This window comes from Phalacrocorax aristotelis, chromosome 4 (assembly GCF_949628215.1).
Source record: "Phalacrocorax aristotelis chromosome 4, bGulAri2.1, whole genome shotgun sequence".
Classification (NCBI taxonomy): domain Eukaryota; kingdom Metazoa; phylum Chordata; class Aves; order Suliformes; family Phalacrocoracidae; genus Phalacrocorax; species Phalacrocorax aristotelis.
The window spans coordinates 42,779,139-42,794,998 of NC_134279.1; the positions used below are offsets into that span (position 1 = coordinate 42,779,139).

At 38.0% G+C, this 15,860-nt stretch overlaps 1 protein-coding gene across 2 annotated transcripts in view; it reads left to right on the forward strand.

The window, feature by feature from the left end:
* The window catches only part of GALNTL6 (polypeptide N-acetylgalactosaminyltransferase like 6), a 500,857-nt gene that overhangs the window by 199,952 nt on the left and 285,045 nt on the right, over positions 1 to 15,860 (forward strand). For both annotated transcript variants that reach the window (XR_012660321.1, XM_075091134.1), the window contains exon 3: positions 6,427 to 6,565. Coding sequence is in view for 1 of the 2 variants with exons in the window: in XM_075091134.1 (XP_074947235.1) it covers positions 6,427 to 6,565 (139 nt within the window). In the remaining variant the exon portion in view is untranslated. The remainder of the gene's footprint in view (positions 1 to 6,426; positions 6,566 to 15,860) is intronic.

Genomic DNA, 15,860 nt, shown 5'->3' on the forward strand with positions numbered 1-15,860 from the left:
CTCTGAGAAGTTTGGGAAAAGTAGAACAGACATCTGATATTTCAGTTTCTGCTACACGTTTTTTTTACTTTGAGGAAGAATATAATTCCAGCAACTTATCCGCAGTCCTCCTCCTATTTCTCTTAGAGTTCGTAGAAATTTAAGATTGGGATCAACCTCACTGTATGACCACAGTGGTACCAATAATGTCTCTGGGGCATGGCATCGTTCCTTTCTTGAATATGTATGGCTCCCACAGTTCCCTGGATTGCCATCCCATTGTTTCACTACTTTTATGGTGAGAAAAATGTTCTTTGTTTTCTATCTGAAAAGCTGTAACATACATACGTACACACACACACACACACACATATATATTACATTTTTTACTACTTGGATAGTCCTGTTCAGTATGAAGGCAATTACTTTCATTTGAGGCATGTGCAGATTTAGTTTTCTCACTCCATAAAAAGTCAGCCAAGAACATTCTTTCATGCATTTCTTTACTGAAAATCTTCACACTTTTTAGTGGAAATGAATGCAAACATGCAAAACCATGAAAGGCATTTGCTGAAAGCAAGCAGTTCCTTCCCTCATATAAAAGGATAAAATGATTTGATAAAATAACTTCCTTTCCCCCCTTTTTTCTCAAAGACTAGTCTGTACTAGTCCCTGACTTCACTCTTGAACTAATTTTAGATAAAAAAATATTTGCCCACATGTCTTCTAAAGGTTTCAAAATACCATATTTGTGGACAGGATGAGAAGTCCGCCAAGTGTAGGTAACCCAGAAGCAGCTTAGACGTTTACTGTCCACAAAAACAGAAATCCTATTTTGTGCATTTGTCAAATCATCTCTCTGTTCAAGATAAGTTAACCAGTATTTTAGCAGATGTGCTGCACCATGCCATCCTGTCTGTGAGGATAAGGAAAAATAAGGAAGGGTATTATTTTGTTTATACGCAAATGGAAATTCACTTCCCAAAAAAGCAAAATGTGGTGGCAGTCTGAATTGATAATCATAGTGATTAATCAACGCAATATGAAATCCACCTCCACAGTGCAAGATGGCAAACTTGTATACAGCTGTGCATGAGGGAAATTTAGAAATTATGTAGAAGATACTACAGATTGCTTTAAACACAGTTTTTGCCCTCTGGCTTGGCCAGTTGCACTCTAACTCCCATATCAGGGAGCATAAAAGGTTATTTTGTAGTTTACGTGGCAAGATGGAATATGATGTCTGATTCAATGTTTTTATTCAGCTGATGATCTTTATTTCCCCTTTTACTACTTACACTTTTTTTTTTTTTAAGCTGACGTGTGACTGCATTCACTTTGAATTTGTGTTCCTCTGTCTACCCTTGCTAAGAAATACAATCACTCTTCCCCCATAGGACTTCAGTGCTGTACAGAAATATTGCTTTAGGATAAGGTTAGATATATCAGTCCTCCCTGTGAGAACTTTCATGAGAGAGGGTGAGCTCTGAGTTTACGTGTGATGTGCACAGACAACGTTGTACTAGATTCTGGTTGGAATATTTAGGGGTAGTAGATAAAATTCCTCAATACTTTAAAAAATAAAAAAAAGGCAGAATTATCCAAAATTATGAGATGCACTGTAAGTAATTATTTGTTGGTTCATGTATTAAACTAAACTCCTTTATTTAGTAAAGCATTTAGACATGGACAATTCTTATTCCCTATTAAAAATCCTACTGGATTAAAAGATGCTTTAATGCTTGAATTAAAGTGTATGCTTAACTATTTTTGTGAATTATAGTCTTGACCTGGTGAGACTGTGAATAAACTAACAGCAGTGTGTATAAACAGTAAATAATTCCGATTTGTACACAGTTCTTCCCCAAAGACTCTGAGTGGCTTAGGTTCTTTATCCACTTGGCTTCCTGTGTTAAGATGTCAAGCAGTTGCTTAAGTTCCTTTGTTACATGGCAAAACCAATCTTTTTTACCATGCCAATTGAATTACAAATAATGTTCATCTGAATTATAAAAACAAACACCCAAAACAAAAGCCAAAAGACCCTGAAACCAGAACCTGTTGCAACCCGTTGTTTGTAATTTTAAGCAATGTCCCCTGTCCATTGCAAGCAGAAGCAATGCAGAACTCCTCTTCTGTTGCATGTTCAAATTGATTTACAGCTGATATATTTTGCCAGCAATATCCCTGTTCTCTTTATAAGTCTTATACCTGGCAACTGTACCAGCATGGCTGATCCAGAGCCATTATTCTGCTATTAGACATTTGCAGTGAATATACAGAATGTTTTTTTATTTTCTTGTCTCACCCTAATCTTCTTCCCTTCATGCCATCTGCTGAACAAGAGAATTTATTCTCCTTCTGCTGTACCTGTATTTAATATAACCAGAAGTTGCTTCAACTGAGGTTCCTTGAACTACCCATTATCACAAGTTGTCAAGTATAAAACTTAAAACCTTTAGGGCTAAGTACAGAGTGTATTGGTTCCTAGGAGATAGTAACATCCTTGAGTGGGCTAAAAAAGCCTTATAGAGCATCTGATATTTGGCCACAGCAGTACTTTATCTGGATGGCTATAATATCTTACTTTACCATTTTTTAATCTGAATATCTATGGAGAAACATTTTGAGATGGTGTATTAAAACCCTTACCATGACATAATAATAAGCAATGTAGAGATTTGAACTCCAAAACCATCATAGTGTTTTAAGAAATAAAAAAAAAACCCTAACATATTTTCAAAATGTTGCTTACATTGAGTACTGAGTTAAAGATCAGTGTAATAACTCCGTAATCATAAAGGTTACACAGCACTGTATGAAGTAAATGGTACTTTTAGGGTTCCCATTCAATGGAGCATTCTGATGGGATTTTTGGGCCCAGGTTGAATATATGTATCGTTCTCACGCTTTGGGGTTCCTCCCTCCTTTCCCCCCCCCTTAACAAATTAAAATCCAAGTAACTGAACTAAAAATTCTCATTGTCTTTAGTCTCTGGGGTTATTTACGCTGCAATTGTAAACCAGCCTTAGAGAGAGTTCCTAGTTCCTATCAAGTCTTAGTGCTGGGTTGGTTTTATCCATCACATTTTGGTGAGCTCCCTCTTTAAACCCAAAGAGGCCAAAAATTCACCATTGGTCTTGCCCACTCTCTGTCCCCTACAATACTTTATAGCCCTGATACACTTTCTGAATTGCTATTTTACCTTCAGGCAGAACAAACAGTATAGGAGGGCTTATATCTGTCTATCAATCAGTTTAAAGTAGCCTTCCGTAGCCAGTAACAGGACATTAAACTCCTTCATGCTCTCTTTCACAAGAATTTTACTCTTCTTGCATTGTGAAGCTTCCCCTGGCATTTTAGGTAAACTTTTGGATAGGCCTGCACCAAACCAGGGTGCAGTGACAGCAATTTCTGTCAGTCATCTAGGAAAGCAAATCCATGACAGAAGAGAGTTTTAACGTGCTTATGATAATTTGTAGTGCTGAGGAGACTCACACATAGCAATTTTTTGTATAAAAGGAACCTTTCAGGCCTACTGATCATCCCAAAGTTGCACCTCATTTGTTTGTTTTTTTTTTAAATACTTCTCTTCTAAGCTCTCTATTTCTTCCTTGGTAGGAGATAAATGGTCTCTTTTTACCTGAGGTCTTTTAAAGAAATTGGCCAACTGCTTTCTGCTGGATCTGGTAGATGACCACCTATCTCTAGCTAATCAGGAAGACCTGCAGGGTGAGAGAGCAAGCGAAAAAGAAAGCTGAGAGAAATATCCACTGGATTCATAAAAGCCCACAAGCCTCTGTTAATGCTCTAGGTGTGTAGTTTAATATAGTTTTAGGAACGAGTCATGCTTCACAACTTCTAGCGCACTCGTGGCCCAGCACTGTATGAGAAAGTTCAGCCTGTTCTTGTGTTGCTCTACGTAACAACCATGACATCTATTCTTTTGGCTTATGCACAGTGATAGTGCTCCATATTCAGTGAGGAAAAATGGAAGACTGCACTTGAGAAGTATTTTTCTTAGGTTTCACTAGCAGGGGACAATACGAAGAAAGTGTAGTACTCTGAAAAATATTAATCTCCTGAACAGCCAAATGGACTCCTTTAAGAAAAGCAAAGAATCCACCTGTCTCAAAACAGCGTGAATAGCTGGAATATACAGAAAATTACATTGTAAAAATATTGATTAGCATGTACTGAAAGAGAGGGCCTAAAATGTCTATGTCTTGGGGGTTGAATGACATTAGCTTATTGTCACTGTATTATGAAACAGATTTGATATAATTGTACTATTGAATTTTGAGTAGCACTCTGGCTCGTCAGCTGCTTCTTTAATATTATAGTTCCCCCCTATATTTAGTATGAAATAATAAGATTTACAGAAAATCTTAGTCTCAGATTCTTTTATTATGTTAGTGTGTGTCATGGTTTAACTGGCAACTAAGCACCACACAACTGCTCGCTCACTCCCCCCGTGGTGAGATGGGAGAGAGAATCAGGAGTAAAAGTGAGAAAACTCGTGGGTTGAGATAAAGACAGTTGAATAGGTAAAGCAAAAGCTGTGCACGCAAGCAAAGCAAACCAAGGAATTCATTCACTCCTTCCCATCGCAGGCAGGTGTTCAGCCATCTCCAGGAAAGCAGAGCTCCATCACACGTAATGGTGACATGGGAAGACAAATGCCATCACTCCAAATGTTCCCCCTCTTCCTCCTTCTTCCCCCAGCTCTATGCTGAGGATGATGTCACATGGTGTGGAATATCCCTCTGGTCAGCTGGGGTCAGCTGTCCTGGCTGTGTCCCCTCCCAGGTTCTTGTGCACCCCCAGCCCACTCGCTGGTGGGGTGGGGTGAGGAGCAGAAAAGGCCTTGGCTCTGTGTGAGCGCTGCTCAGCAGTAAGAAAAACATTCCTGTGTTATCCACACTGTTTTCAGCACAAATCCATAGCCTCATACTAGTAACTATGAAGAAAATTAAGCCTATCCCAGCCAAAACCAGCACAGCGTGTTATGTGTATTTGGGGATGTTTGACAATAAAAATGACAAGATACCTGTTAGTAATGAAGCAGCATAAACAAAGAGTATTTCATAATACAAACTAACTTTTTTTCCCTTGTAAGTAACATTGTTTATTATAAATTATAATTATATGCACAAAGTTTGGAATAAAAAAAATAATTATTTTATCTGCAAAAATTCTAATATTAAGTAATTAAAGCATCTTAAATTGTATAGTCCATGATTTTAATGTAATGTACAATGTGGAATGGAGCATTGGCAGAGGCTTGTGGGTTCTTAGGATACCACTGGATGTTTCTGTCAGCTTGCTGTTGCTTTCCTCTTCATCCCCTCCTGCAGCTGCTCCTGATTAGCTGAGGATCAGGTGGCCTTGGTCACTTATCAAATCCAGCTGGGAAGTTGATTAATTTCTCTAAAAGTGCTCAGGTAAAAGGAGGTATTTTTTTATGAGCAGGCCTCGAGGGAGAGGGACAGAGAGGTTATAAGCTGATCAGTTAGATAGAGAGGAATGTGTATCTTCTTGAGAATTTGAGTACACGTGAAAAGCTCAGAAACTCTGAAGAGCTTATCCTCTGCAAGAATGAAGATAAAAATAGTTGAGAAGTGAAGGGTTTTTCTGTTCTGATTTTCTTTGAAGTGTTTTTGTTTGTTCTCTGCCTTCTAACTGGAAGAGATAGAGGTATAGTTGCCTGAGGTGGGTACTAAGCAAGCTGAGTGACTGATGATGAGAACTAACTTGGGAATAAAAAGCTGGAATAGAAATTCTGTGCTTTGCCAGGGAACAAGCAGATGATTTCTTTAGTGACCAGTTTCTGAAACCGAATCAGCAGAACTGAGACATTAGAAGCACTGAGTTCATCTAGCTGGTCCCTTGGAGTGCAAGGGTGTTCAAGGAGCCCAGGGCAAAACATCTGGTTTCCCTACAACTTGCTCCGGGAAGTTGGACACCCTAAACTTCAATGACGAAGTTGGTTTTGGAAAAGGGGGTGGGGTGGTGCTCTGCCTGCTAAAATGGAGAGCAAACTGAGTAATCAGGTTCCTCATGTCAGTCAGAAGGAGTATTGCTGGAACTGATCCATTTGTTCTTGATTTTGCTGTGAAAGCTTGATTCTGTTGCAAAAAGGTCTTATTCTTACTTTACAATTGAGATTTTTATGTATAAGTGGCTTTAAGCTGATTATGTCTCTGGAAAGAAGGAAAACTAGATTAATTGGGTGAACTCAGAGGGACTTCTGAGTCCCATTATTTGTACCTACTTCATATTTTTGTATTGAAAGTAACAGTAGTGTCGCTAGTGACATGGGAAGAAATTCCTTAGAGATGCTCCAGATGGAATGTACTAATTGAAGTTCAGTCTAACTTATTTTTGTCTTTGTAGCCCACTTTGTACTGCTCAGTTTGAGGCAAATAATTGTTTTGTTTCCTGTAGGGAAAGGTGAACATGGAAAGCCGTACCCTCTTACAGAGGAAGACCATGATGATTCTGCTTATAGGGAAAATGGCTTCAACATATTTGTCAGCAACAATATAGCGCTGGAGCGATCCCTGCCAGACATCCGACATCCTAAGTATGTAAATTGTTTCCTGGACTATTTGATTTTAAGTTTTTAAAACAGTATATACCTAAATAATCTGTTTTCCCAGAAGGTCAAATGTGAACCCTCAGCCAACAAAAAGCAACCATTTCATAAAATAGGAAATGGAAAATTTATCACCGTTGTTAAATCACTTGCTGTCTCTTAAACTGACTTCTCATTGGTAACACAGTAAGACTATAGAAGGTCTCTTTTAATTACAGAATGATTTTCATGTCATTCCTGGGTAATGATTTTTTAGGCATACAAAAATAACACTTCACTTGGTTTTTCAGATTCTCATTTGGTAAAAGCTGCAGATCCTTGGGATGGGGGCAGGGTGACAAGTTGCATAAAATTATTGGTTAAACGTTTGGCCTAGTGTTTCCATAATGTTTGGTTTGGTTTTTTTACATAAAGAATAAAAGCTATCCAATACTGTATGAGGTGCTGATACCACAGCTAATTTGTGCAGTGTAGAATTGCACAAAACCAGACTGAGCAATGATGAAAAGCACACGCAGAATTAAGCAGGGGTTAATTTACGATATTGTTCCTTGATAGCAGTAATATCCTACAGAGAAATAGGATAAAGATTATTCTGGAAAATAACCACTGAGCTAAAAGTGATCACGCAGTTCTTGGCAAACATAACTTTCTTTTCATGTTCTGTAATTTTTGCTTCCCTTATACGAAGAGTAAAGCTTCCTATCTGTAAGAGGCATGTATGTCTTTCTACACTTCAGGTTCTAGTCCTCTAGAGTCATTCTGAGCTCTAAAGGGGGGCACGATTTTGTTTGTCTCTTTATATGGTGTTTTTCCCTCTTTTAATTGGTTGTTATGCAATTAGTGTATGAGGGGAAGGTACAGGAGTGTGACGAAGCTAGTTGTCTCAATAACTAGTTTGGTTTGGGGTTGTTTTTTTCTTCAGACACAGTTCCCTTTATTATACAATGTTTCAGGTTAAGACATCTACTCAATTAACCTATAGAATTTTGCTGTGTGAATTAGCTTGAAATTCGTCAGGGAACTGAACAGAACTTGAGAGCTTGACAGAAGTTCTTGGTGGGTGGAAAGAGAAATATCATGGTAACTAACACCTCTTGTTTCATAAAATGTGGAACCGTCCTTTTCAAAGAATGAACAGTAGGTAAATGTTTGCACATTAAGGTTTTAAAAAATAATTCACAATGGAGGAATTAACAAAAAATATTTTAAAAATAACATTTTGTTGGAGGTGTTTCCTATTTAATTGCCATGTTGCATTGTTTTGACAAAACACTGTTTATCTGCTAATTTGTATATACTATATAGTTTGCATAGAATTAAGTAAAAAGAAATAATTTTGTTTAATAAGCTGTATTTTTTAGATGCCTTGTTTGCCTTCTACTTTGCCAGGTTACCTGAAATTATTTATAGCAAGAGTGCTTCCAAGAAGTCTGAGTTCTAATGTACAGCTACACAGTATCAAATCTGTGCTAAATTACATTGCTGGCATAATAAATATGTTTATCAAGCATCTTTCTCTATTAGTAAAACTGCAGAGGACAGTTACTAAATACAAAAGGAAGCTGACATGTTTATCCTCCCTTCTTGTTTCTGTAAGTTGGCCTTCTGGCAATTTGTTTCTTACCCACTCCAGTCCACACAGTCAATGACATTTCTCTGCATGTCCCCAGAAGCCATGTGAGGTGTTGTCAAAAGTGGCATATTAGAAACAAGTCAGTGCTATGTCAACCTTTCTCTGCCACCCCTTCCATCTGCGCCAATCTTTTAGTGACTTTCACCTCTGTGTTTCATATGGGAAACTCGAATCCTTAGGTATTTGCACCATTTTCATGTTCCTATGGTGTTCAATGAAGTCTTGATGATTGATGTTTTGGTAGTGTCCTAAGTGAAGTGACTTGCGTCATGTCCTTCTAACCTTCCTTATGTTAAACACTTGTAACATAAGTACTCCATTAGTTCATTGACTGTATCGCTTATATTGCTTATCTTCTAAATGTAACTATAAAAAAAATGTTCTTGTACTAAGTAGTACACTGATTAAGGTGACAAAGCTGGTCTCTATACTTCTGATGGTTACACCCTGAAGCAAGTCTATGTCTTGAACTTCCAGGATGCACAGAAGTCTGACAATGCTTTCTGACCTACTGTCAGAAATAAACCCACCTCGCAGCTGCCGTGTATTAGATATGGCCCTTTCAGTATTTAAAGGGGGACTCTAAGAAAGATGGGGGCAGTGTCTTTGGTAAGGCCTGTTGTGATAGGACAAGGGGTAATGGTTTTAAGCTAAAGGAGAGTAAGTTTAGACTGGATATAAAGAAGACACTTTTTACTATGAGGGTGGTGAAACTCTGGAACTGGTTGCCCAGAGAGGCGGTAGATGCCCCATCCCTGGAAACATTCAACTAGATCAGGTTGCTCAGAGCCCCGGCCAACCTTGAAGATGTCCGTGCTCACTGCAGGAGGAATGGACTGAATGACCTCTAGTGGTCTCTTCCAACCTAACCCATTCTATGATGCAGCCAGTCTCAGACTGCACTTCACTTTTGGAAATGTGCCCTCTCTTCAGAAGCATGTGCGAAATATGAAGTAGTTTGTACCTCATAAGGTTGCTTTGAGAGAAACTCTTTGGAAAACTATGTAAGTTCAATGCCAGAAAAGGGTGTTCTTATGGAAATAAAATTAGAGTAGATATGTCAAGTGAGGTATAGCAGGCAAGATCTAGTTTTGTCAGCTTTAGAATATTATAAAGGGCTATTGTTTTCTGGAGCTTCTAACTGCCCTTCAGCTTCTAACTATCTTCTTTTGCATGTTTGTGGGGGATGCTGTTATTATATATAGACTTTGAGCTTTTGATCTTCTGTCTCTGTTTAGTGTATACCATTTGCACAGCGGCTTGTCTGTACTGGAGAGTAACTTCTTGAAAATGTCTAGGATTTGTTTTAAAGAACCAAATAGAATGGCTTTATTGCCATCAGTAGAGAACAATCACAAAATGAACCTTCAAATACAAGAAAACCCGAGTGTAATTTGGATTAAAAGGTATTTAAATTGAAAAAGCAGCTATAGGAGTTTCTACATTTCTCTGAAATCACTTCATGGAAGAAAATTTATTCCAAAATCTTACACCAAAGAAATTTCAAGTCCCACTTCTAAGAGATTGAGTTTCTGGGAAATATGCAAAGATAGCAGATAACCACAACTTTGTCTTTTCTCGTTTTAATCCAAAAGAGCTTTCTTCTTAGTCTCTTTGGAAATTGGGCTCAGGATTTGCAAAATACATCTTCTGGGAGAGGGATGGGTGGAACTAAACACATGCTTAGATGTTTGAGTTCTGAGAAGTTCTGGTTTTCAATTATTTTTTGTAATATTCTTAGGGTGTTTTCCTTTAAGTGTGATATATTTAAAGCACTTCAGCAAGATTGATGCTTCTTTCCTTTTTTTAAGACTTTTTTTATGCTCTTTTAATTTTTTTTTAAATATGTGTGTGCTGTAAAAATCCTCAGAAAAACAAAACAGTTAAATTCTATTTGTAAGGCTGGCTTAACAGCTTCTCTGTGTCCTTAATATGATTTTATTGTGTCCCCACAATAACTCCCATGTTTTTTTCTCTCTCACACCTTGAGAAACAGTTGAATACTTTTTTTCCATTTGAGCGCTCTTTGTCTTGATTCTGTCCCACTCTTATGCAAAAGTCTAACAGTGGATGCTGTCACCAGGTTACATTAACTAATTCTCTGTTCTTTTGCCACAATCACCGCTTTGCTTTAAGTTACAAACAAATCAGTTTTTTTTTCTTTAATTCCACGAGACAGTGTGAAACACTTCATTGGGGTTTCAGGACTGCTTTAGTGAAAATAAGAGTTCTGGTCACCTAAAGTGGAAAACAACATTGAGTTTTGGGTAGTATTAAGAGCTGACAATGGAATTACTATTTAAGAGCTAGTAGTTCTGTACCAATATGAAAAATATTTCAAAACCCACAAGAATAGTGTTTTTATTTTTCCTTTTCACCTGCCCCATCTCACTTTCTGTTGTCTGGAATACAACAAACCCACTAAAGCTAAGAAAAATGCTGGCAGTATTGTTCTCTATTGTAGAGAGACAAATGCTACATGTTCTAATTATTTAATATAGCAGTTACCATTAATTCATATCTCTTCAATGTTATTAAATATTCTGCTATTCATACCAATTTTGTTCAAACAAACAAAACAATCTCATTCACATTTTGAATAGCATTCAAAATGTGATTTTAATGAGGCTTGGGAGAATGATTGCAATCATCTAGTCTCAACTATGAATATAAATTTTGTGGTATACCCTGTTTCAAACTCTTAAGTCCTTGTAAACCAGAGCATCCAATTTTTTAGCTTTTTCATTCTTGAATCAAGGCGTTCACAGAATGGTGGGGGTTGGAAGGGACCTCTGAAGGTCATCTTGTCCAACCCCCCTGCTTGAGCAGGCACACCCAGAGCAGGGGGCACAGGAACGCATCCAGGCAGGGTTTGAATGTCTCCAGGGAAGGAGACTCCACAACCTCCCTGGGCAGCCTGTTCCACTGCTCGGTCACCCTCACAGGAAAGAAGTGTTTCCTCGTGTTCAGGTGGAACTTCCTGTGTTCCAACTTGTGCCCATTGCCCCTTGGCCTGTCATTGAGCACTAATGAAATGAGTCTGGCCCCATCATCCTGACACCCACCCTTTAGATATTTAAAAGCATTGATAAGATCCCCTCTTCAGTCTTCCCTTTTCCAGGCTGAACAAACCCAAATCTCTCAGCCTTTCCTCACAAGAGATGCTCCAGTCACTTGATCATCTTTGTAGCTCTCTGCTGGACACTCTCCAGTAGTTCCCTGTCTGTCTTGAACTGGGGAGCCCAGAACTGAACACAGTATTCCCGATGTTAATTCCTGTTACCAGTTAAGTTATAGTTAATTCCTGATACCAACAGAGTTGTGAGAATTATAATTTAAAATTTTCTGGTTTAGTATGGTTGCATAGCTTGATTTCAACACAGGTCTCTTTTTATGTACAATTTGTAGATTATTTGTTGATAACCTGTGTAATCACAGATCAGATGCACAAATTCTTGTTGGCTTACCAGAATAATCTATCGCAAGAAAATCCCATCCTTTTTAGGTTTCCATGGGTGTAGATAGATTCATTTCATACTGGAATTCTTAATGTTCATGTTGTACATTAAGGATGTCTAACTCAGTTTTTGTGATGTCTGGTTTTTTAGCATGTACGGGCTGGAGTTGGTGTTTCAATGTATTGGCTGCTGGTCTTGCTGTTGCTGTGTGAAGTGGTGGCCCCTCACTGTTACTCTAAGCAGCGTTCCTTTTCAGAAGTCTGAGCTATGCTTGCGTTTTGGTTTGGTGGTTGGTGTTTTGGGTTTGTTTTTACACATTAAACTTTTCACAGGCCTCAGAAGAAATGCATTTTCATATTCAAATAAACATGGGTGTTTAGCTAAAGGCTGTGACATCTTCTGTGCCCTGAACACTGAGATTTTCTTTCTTTTTAATAATAAAAAAGCAAATTTCATTCTACCTGTTCTGCATAACTGAAACTCTCCAACTCTCCCTCCTTATCAGAAGCAGAAGTTGAGAGGGTGCCTGAACAGTGTTCTCTCCAAATATTTGAATGCAGTGTGGTTGCTGTTGCTGCCCCTTGTATTTTTAAAAAGGGCCTAAATGAACATGCAATGGAATTTCTCTGGGGTGGTTGGTTTAGTTTTTGTTTGGCTGTATTTTTTTGTGTCTTTGGAGTAGTTGGAGAGCTACTGTTCATCATTTAGTGAAGTTTTAGTAAACTTTGCAGAAAAACTAGAATATGGGAAAGGGATATATTATATAAATATTATAGGTGTACAGTTATGCAGTAGTTTGTATTGGAACCATGTAAAAACTTTTAGTTATTAAATTGAATGTATTTAATTACTTTTCATAAATATAGTACATTGTTTAAGCTATATTTATTTTCCTTAAAAATAAAATTTAAAAATCCATCTTTAATCCAATACTCCAAGATAGATTCCAATGAATTCCTTCAGCATTCTGTGATCTTAAAGACAGGCTTAGGTTGTCCTACTTCAAGGCACTGAAGGAAAAAAGACTTAATCTAATTTAAGTATGCTGAACTTCACAATATTTAATAAGGCTCGTGGAAGTAATTAGTTGTTTGGATTGAACTTCTATTGATTTTTTTACTGTATGTTGAGAGAAACTAAGAGTAAGGGGTTTCTTTCTAGTTGTCGTTCACTTTGGGAAATCAGGACTGTGTTTATAGCCATATACATAGTGCATTGCTTCATACCGCTGTTTGCTAGTATTCCCTTAACCTCTCTTGGCCACAGAGCAATGGGTTAAACTCAAATTGTGTTTTTAGTGGGGTAGTGAGAAAACTGAAGGTTATTGCTCTGACTGCTTTTCAAAGTGTATTGTGCAGTTACTGAATAATGCAGTGAAGGTAGAAAGTTATGCAGTCAAAAGCATTATAGGCAATGTCCCCATTTCCAAGCCTCACCAGATTGTTCTCTGCAGTTGCTTCAGGGCATCTCATTCAAAGTGCAGCTCCTCAAAACAGGATAAGGAATATTTTATACTCAAGAAAACTCATGGCCTTCTGTCTCTGTCATGCCTGCTGTCAGTTCCTCTGCACAATATGTATTGATAGTAACAAATAACATGGAATAATTCCCAAATGCTTTCTGGGTGCTTTGTGTGTCTCTCTTTATATGGTAGCAGCAGCTAAAATGTGGCTGAAGATTGATGATTCCCCTTCCATCTGTTGGTGAGAAACAGGCTGCAGTGTTTCAGTAGGCCAGTAAGGAGAGTCCAAGCCTGATGGGTCTGTTTCTGTTTAGTGAAAAGAATTTAATGTAAGAATAAGCTGTTTATACAAGAGGAGGAAAGCAGTTCTTTTGTGTTTAGATGCCTTGCATGGTACCTAGAATCCCGTAAAACCTCCCATGCTGCTGAGAAAATAGGAAGCTGCAGTAAACATAACTGTGAAATCTAAACTTAATAGGGACAGGAATACTGAAGGGTAGTTACCCTGCAGCCAGTTCTGTGCATCTGGGATAGCCAAGCCTATTAGCATTTGGCAATGGTTAAGCCCAGGGCTTTTAACTCTCAAATAATACAATGCTAAAATTGGAAAGTACATGTAACTTCACTGAGATCTGCCAGAAATGTGGGATGATCTTGGGATCTGCACCTTTGCAGTTCACAGGTGAAAGTGATGATGCTATATGCTGTTAATTTAAGTTTTATGAAAAGCTTTGGTATACTCTCCTTTTTCTTATATATCTATTCTTGCTTTCTTTCCAAGGATATTTTCATAAAATTAAGCATGTATCTAATGTGAATTTCTGTAAGACTGGATACTTCTAAGCAAATGACATTTCAGCTCTAATATTAACAAAACACTGCCAGTGCCTGTGGTACATTCTCACTGGCAACAGAATTAACTGTTATACCTCATGTAATAAGGACAGCAAATGTGCAGCAAGACTGGAATGAAAAAGGAATTTCTTTCTATTTTGCCTGGTTTGATTATGAATAACCATATCAATATCTAATTTTCTAAAGGCTGCATCAACCACAAGATGTGGTAGCAGGTGTGAGAACTTACTGACCTGCTGGCACCTGTGGTCCATGAGGCCTGACAGCAGCACTCTCACAGTGTTTGTTCCCCCATCTACTGGCTGTGATTTTGGTGTTATAGACACTGGTCAGACCTAGTCATATCCCATCCATCATTTATTCTCATGTCTTGTATATGGGAGATGATGTTGAGAGAGAGGTGTGAGCCTGATCACATATTGATGTGAAAGGGAGTGGAGAAACGTAGGTAGATCACAGAAGGAGTATCTTAAAATGCTTAGGCAAACTGGACATAGTAAGTCCATGGGCCCTACTGGGAAGTACCCATGAATGCTGAAGGAAATGATATAATTTTCAGGCCACTCTCAACTTTCTTTGAATGATCGCAGCAACTGGGAGAGGTTTCTGAGGACTGGCACAGAACTGGAATGAGTGGCTGATATGCCAGAGGGTTCCTAGAAGCCTACAGGATGGTTTTGAAATGTAAGGACAAGTGGTAAAAGGCTAATTAGGCTTTCTGAAACAGAAGTTAAAGGGTAGATGAACATCACAGGCTGGGTTGCTCCTGAAGTAGTGTTTACTTAAAACACACTTTAAGATGGCAAAAACACAAGGTTCTAATCCTGTTTCTTTTCCTTCAGCCAGGAAAATGAACCTAGACTGAAAGTAGAGGCTTTTTATTGATCATGTTAAGGTCTGCCTGACTTTTGAGAGATAGATGAGTGTGCTTGGTGTGAATGAATGAATTCTGAGTAAATTGGTATTTCTGTAATCTTCTCTCACAAAAAAAGGGTGATTTGGGGGGGTGTGTTTGTGTATATATTATATGCAAGATACCAGCAAGCAGCCCAATTTATTTCATAAAGCACAAGGTTGAAGCCGAACTATAGAACTAAGATGCCTGCTGATGTAAGCTTGCTTGTGAGGGATTTTGAGATGGTATAAAATTATTATATGCATTCTTTCTTTTTCTTTTTTTCCCCAAACCTAGATTTAATACATATGGGTAAGTAGATAAGTTTCTTAAAGCATGTTAGAGTGATTTTTAAAATGTATTTTTAAAGTATTTATAAGATCCTTCCATTAGTGATGATGGCTTTATACCTCACTATCTTGTAAAACAAAGCTTTGCAAACATAAACCTAATGACACAAAGCTAGTTTATCTGCCTCTTATGTTCTTCCCTTGGTTAGAGAAACCTTTTAGTTTGAAGGATGAAGTGAGGCAAACTCAATGACTTTGATTTCTTCAGATACGCACTGCTGCTGGAGAGGTTGTCCATGACAGACCAAAATGATGTAATTGGACATAAAGTAACAAGTACCTAATTCGGCTCTGTCAGCTCTGATGATGTCCATACTGAGGGAAACCTACATAAAGAACACGGAGCTCTGGCTGTTTAGTTTCCGAGATGTGTTGTTTATTAGTGCATTTAATAGCAATAACACACACTGTTTCTACTGTACAATTTAATAATTCTTTTTTTAAATGAAAATGGCAATAAAGTTTTGGAGAAGGTTTATTTGCTCAGTAAGGAAAAGTGTTGTCACATTTATTGAGGCCCATACCCAGTAATGCCTGCTTGCTTCCCAGCTGTGAGCCACTATGAAAACAAAGATTACTTTCCCCTTCATCAGCTCACACCCAAGCTAATTTTACAGCCTTGTCAAA